The 5129-nt window shown below is 42.1% G+C and overlaps 1 protein-coding gene across 10 annotated transcripts in view; it reads left to right on the top strand.

Moving 5' to 3' along the window:
* Positions 1-5129, top strand: part of dysf (dysferlin, limb girdle muscular dystrophy 2B (autosomal recessive)) — a 71280-nt gene that overhangs the window by 26246 nt on the left and 39905 nt on the right. For all 10 annotated transcript variants that reach the window (XR_002276934.1, XM_020624280.1, XM_020624277.1 and 7 more), the window contains 7 exons: positions 1856-2037; positions 2139-2279; positions 2588-2617; positions 2738-2773; positions 3005-3046; positions 3407-3508; positions 3637-3798. Coding sequence is in view for 9 of the 10 variants with exons in the window: in XM_020624280.1 (XP_020479936.1) it covers positions 1856-2037; positions 2139-2279; positions 2588-2617; positions 2738-2773; positions 3005-3046; positions 3407-3508; positions 3637-3798 (695 nt within the window). In the remaining variant the exon portion in view is untranslated. The remainder of the gene's footprint in view (positions 1-1855; positions 2038-2138; positions 2280-2587; positions 2618-2737; positions 2774-3004; positions 3047-3406; positions 3509-3636; positions 3799-5129) is intronic.

Raw genomic sequence — 5129 nt, 5'->3', positions numbered from 1 at the left:
TCTCTCTCTCTCTCTCTCTCTCTCTCTCTCTCTCTCTCTCTCTCTCTCTCTCTCTCTCTGTGTGTGTGTGTGTGTGTGTGTGTGTGTGTATGTATGTCAGTTCCAGGGTTAATTAAGGGCTGGTGGGAAAATGCAACTTAGCTTCTGTTTACTCTGATGTTAACAGCTCCATAGAGACTCTAGAATAACAAACTACTCACTTTGTGTGTGCATAACGGTGCATGCATGTGTGCACACTGTGTTGTGTTTATATGTATACTGACCTTTGTGACCTTTAATAACAAACCTCTCTGAGTGGCGTTCCCAGCCTTCCGTCTCAAGCTTGGCATTCCCAAGCTGCTGATGTCACCATGTGGAACATTGGGATAGTCTGAACACACACACACACACACACACACACACACACGCACACGCACACACATAAGTCTGTACTGCTGTACTTGTAAGGTCCTTAATTAGGAACACGTTCCCTGGCCCCAACCCTAACCTCATCCTTTAGTGTGCATCTTAGGACACAAATTGCAGCTTACAAACAGTGCATAAAATCCAGATGTGGAATCTGTTATAACAAAACGTTATGACTATACACTTCTGTTCCCTGAAGGAGAGCAACGAGGTACGACACATACTGTATGGGATTTCATGCCCTTGTGTGTCCTGGATGAAGACAGCTCAATAAACACCTTAACGCTGACAACTTGTAGTGATGTGAGTGCGGCCCCGCCTGTTGTGTTCAGTGACTGCTCTTCGTAGAGCTCAGCTGTGAAGTGGGGCAACATTGTGCTGTGCCTTGCTCCGCTCCTTCAGGGAATAGAAATTATAATTATAACATTTCATTCCCTTTCAGTCGATACACTCAGTACAACACATATTGTATGGGACATACAGTATATTCACACCCCACAGAGCAGTAACTGAACCCAAGGGCAACATTACTCCAACACTCTAGTGCACTGTGGACCCAGCAGAGAGGACAGAATGAGCCGCCCAGGGGAACTGTTGCATCCAGATGGTAAAACCGGACAAATTATGTGGTGAAGAGCAACTGGCAGCTGCACAAATATTAACCACAGAAACCCCTTTAAACAGATGCCCATGATGCTGCCACAGCCCTGGATGAGTGTTGGGAAACCTTTGCTGCTATAAGCCAGAGAGATAGCTTTCACAGTCTAATGGGAATGCCATTGCTGGCCAGCACTGTGCCCTTCATTGGGCTAGAAAAACAGACAAATGGCTGGTCACATGAATGCACACTCACAATGTGGTCTATCAAATCACAAGTTCAAACCTGCTGTTGTTTAGTGAGACCACACTTTATTTAAGATAATTCACATGAAATAATACTGCTGGACGGATCACGAGCGCAAACGCATAAGTACACACAGACACGCACACAGACGTTACATACCATATTGTCATTCCAACGACCGAATTTGTGTTGCCATTACAGTTGGGCGTCTCTGCAGTCAACATGGTAACTGCTGTATGACGACAGGCAACACACATGTACACACACCCAGAGTTCAGATCCATTCACTGAAAAGTCTGTGATGATTAAAAACTGTCTGAGCTCTACAATCTGTTTTCTGACCATGAACATTCATAAATCAACTTTAAAAGTCAGCAGTCCAAGTTGTCAGTTTGCTGTGTTTGGTTGCCAGTGTCTTTTGATCATCCCTAATTGCCATAGCATCGCTGCAGTGCACTCATTGGAGCGCCCAGTTAAATGTGCAGCTTAACTTAGTAAGTTCTCTGTATATAAAAAACCCCCCCCACAAATGAATCACTTCTTGTGCTCTGTCTGATTAAAGACCAGACTGATGCTCATTGTGTTTCACTGTTTCTCTCTCTCCAGACCCCTACGCCATTGTGTCATTCCTCCATCAGTCCCAGAGGACGGTGACGGCGCGTAACACTCTGAATCCCACCTGGGACCAGACACTTATCTTCTACGAGTTGGAGATTTTTGGTGACCCAGAGGTCGTGATGTCCAGTCCTCCTAAAGTGTTGGTGGAGCTTTATGATCAGGATACATATGTGAGTGTTTGATAGCTTCTAACTTTGTTGGCAAACAAATACATAATTGTTAAATGCTTTTCTTTTGTGTGTAAATATATGTGTGCATTTTAACTGTCCAGGGTGCAGATGAGTTCATGGGGCGCTGCGTGTGCCAACCCACCTTGACCCCCTCCCCCCGTTTGGCCTGGTTCCCCATTCTGCGAGGGAACAAGAACGCCGGCGAGCTACTGGCTGCCTTTGAGCTCATACGTAGAGAAAAGGTCAGAGGTTTCTCTAATCCGGTTCTTATGTTCTTCTGATATCTTTGTTGTCCTTCTCTTCATATTTAAATTTTGTAAAAATCCACGTTGTGTCTAAAGGTTTGGGAATATAAATTCTTAATCTGTGCATTTAAATTTGTGAGGATGAGCTTTGACAAAATAAGTGAACATGTGAATGAGGATTTATTTAATACATTTTACTTAAATGGAGATGCACTGACCCTAACTCAGTTCAGCAACTTAAAATATAATAATTTATCATTTCAGTAATTTAATAACAAAACTCTGCCTTCATTTTGTGTCTATAGCCGGCAATTCACCATATCCCAGGTCAAGAGGTAAGTTTAATGCATCTGTTTAATTTGTTTTCTTTTCTATTCTTTTTCTTGAATATTTCTTTGTTTCCATTTTTTGTACATTTTTTGCCTTTAAAATCTAACTTTCTGTCTCACCTACAGGGAGACATCATGACCTCCACCCACGTTCTAGATGAGGTAAAACACACGTCACACCTTTTATAATAAAAACACTTAAAATGACTTTAATGAGGATAAAAATACAATTGTATCCATCAGAACCATGGGTGGAAGAGTCTGACACCCGAGGCAGCTAGAGGCCCTCTGTTTTACCCATTTTGTATTTACTTATTAGAAAAGTTTGATATTACAGCAGGTTTGTGATGTTTGTTTATCGTTTTTGTCTTTTTCTGTGTTTTGCTTCCTCAGTTGATGTTTCCAGGATTCCTCTCTGAAAACCTGCAGAAATGGGTACAACATAGAAACATGCACACTATAACATTGTACTTCTACCCATCCAGTTTCATTTCTGACTGTCCATTTACTGTACAACACACACACATCTTTATCATATGTACACGTTAGAGATTGGCCTTCATATAATAATCATTTCTTCTGCCTATTCATTTGGTTCATCTTTAACTCCCCATCTCTTTTATTTGCATAATCCATAATCCAGACAGCAGCTTTTTTTGTTACATATTTTCATAGAGTATAGAGTATTTATATTACTTTGAAAAAGCAGCAGAATTAACAGCATGGGTCATTGTCATGTGTTTTTTTTTTTTTTTGGGGGGGTCTCTCTTTGATGTCATATGATCCTGTTGCCAGCCAGAGGAGTCGGACCTTCCATACCCACCACCTCAGAGAGAGCCCAACGTCTTCATGATTCCTCAGGGAATCAAACCTGTTCTGCAGAGAACTGCCATTGAGGTATCGTTTGTTGAACATAACAAGAAATCTAAACATGCCGCATTGGGCTTTAGGAAATTGTGAAGGCCATTTTACCACATTAAGTCAAAAATAACTAATCAGTAACTCCTCTTTGTGCCTGCTTTCAGATATTAGCTTGGGGAGTTCGTAACCTGAAGAGTTTCCAGCTGGCCAGTGTTACCTCCCCAAGCCTGCAGGTGGAATGTGGAGGCGCCATGGTCCAAAGCTGTGTCATCCGAGGCGTGAAGAAGAAGCCCAACTTTGACATCAATACGCTCATCCTTGACGTGGTGAGAACACCAAGATAAAATGTAGTGTACATGTACACGCATTATGCAAATGTAATCAGTGCAGAGCTCCACTGTCTTCATGGCTAATGAGAGTTCTGCTGTGATGTGGTTTGCATCAGCCGTTTATTTTCATCAGTTAAGCCACGATAAAAGCAATGGGGAAAAATCCACAGGACTCTCCCATTTCTTAAAAAAAAGAAGATATAGAAGTGGTCATTCTGAATGTGAATGTTGGCAGGCTGCAGATGCTGATTTTAGAGAAGCAAGAGAATATTTCTGCAGTTGTAAAGACAGTTGTAAAGATGTTTTGTCCTATGACTACCAGTGTTTACATACAGTAACTGATGCAAAATAAAGACATTATGTAAACTGGCTGTTACTGTAGAAAGAGGTCATAAGCTCAGCTTAATATGACGTCTAATGAGCTAGACAACTTGAATGCATGTCTCCAAACTCTGGGACATACTATTGAACTCGAAATGACTATGGAATATGACAGGTAGATTTGGTGACTAAAAGTAATCAGCTTTATGACCAAGTCTGTACAATACTATAGTAGCTTCATATGATATTTTTTACCCAGGTCAGCTCTCTGATATATTATTTGATATTGCCGGGTGACAGAAATGTGAGCGTACCGTCTTCTCCAACGTTCACTTAAAGAGTCTCTCATCAATAACTTTACATTAACAGTGGATTGACTCTCCACATACAGTGTTAAAGGTTTTGCTTATAATGATGAACTCACAGAAAATCATCATCTGACTCAAACCCACCTTGGAAAAAAATTTGCTTTTGCGCCCTCACAGTGGGAATTCAGTGAAACACTAGGTACTGTGTAATTTGCAATAATGCAGGGCCTGTCTTAGCTGATACTTTAGTGATTCAAATTCCTAAACAATTTAAAATACAAAATCCCAAATGACACTGGTTAATTTGTGGGTTTTGGGTCGTTTTGGGATCTTTGATTCCTAGGCAGCAGTTGGTAATGCAGTCTTGACTTGCAGTTCCTCTGAGTTCAAGAGACCACTTCAGTGTTTTTCAGCCCATTGTGTTGGCTGTGTTTTTCACATTCAGGAAGTTCAGAAAGTTGAGACGAGCCACTTTCTTGACCACAGTTGTGATGTTCTCTTTGTCATCCATCCATCCATCCATTTTCCTCCACTTATCCGGGACTGGGTCGTGGGGGCAGCAGTCTAAGCAAAGATGCCCAGACTTCCCTCTCCCCAGACACTTCCTCCAGCTCCTCCGGGGGAATGCCAAGGCGTTCCCAGGCCAGCTGAGAGACATAGTCCCTCCAGCGTGTCCTGGGTCTTCCCCGGGGCCTCCTC

This window comes from Monopterus albus, unplaced genomic scaffold, assembly GCF_001952655.1.
Source record: "Monopterus albus unplaced genomic scaffold, M_albus_1.0 scaffold324.1, whole genome shotgun sequence".
Classification (NCBI taxonomy): Eukaryota; Metazoa; Chordata; class Actinopteri; order Synbranchiformes; family Synbranchidae; genus Monopterus; species Monopterus albus.
This window is presented reverse-complemented; position numbering and strand designations above follow the sequence as displayed.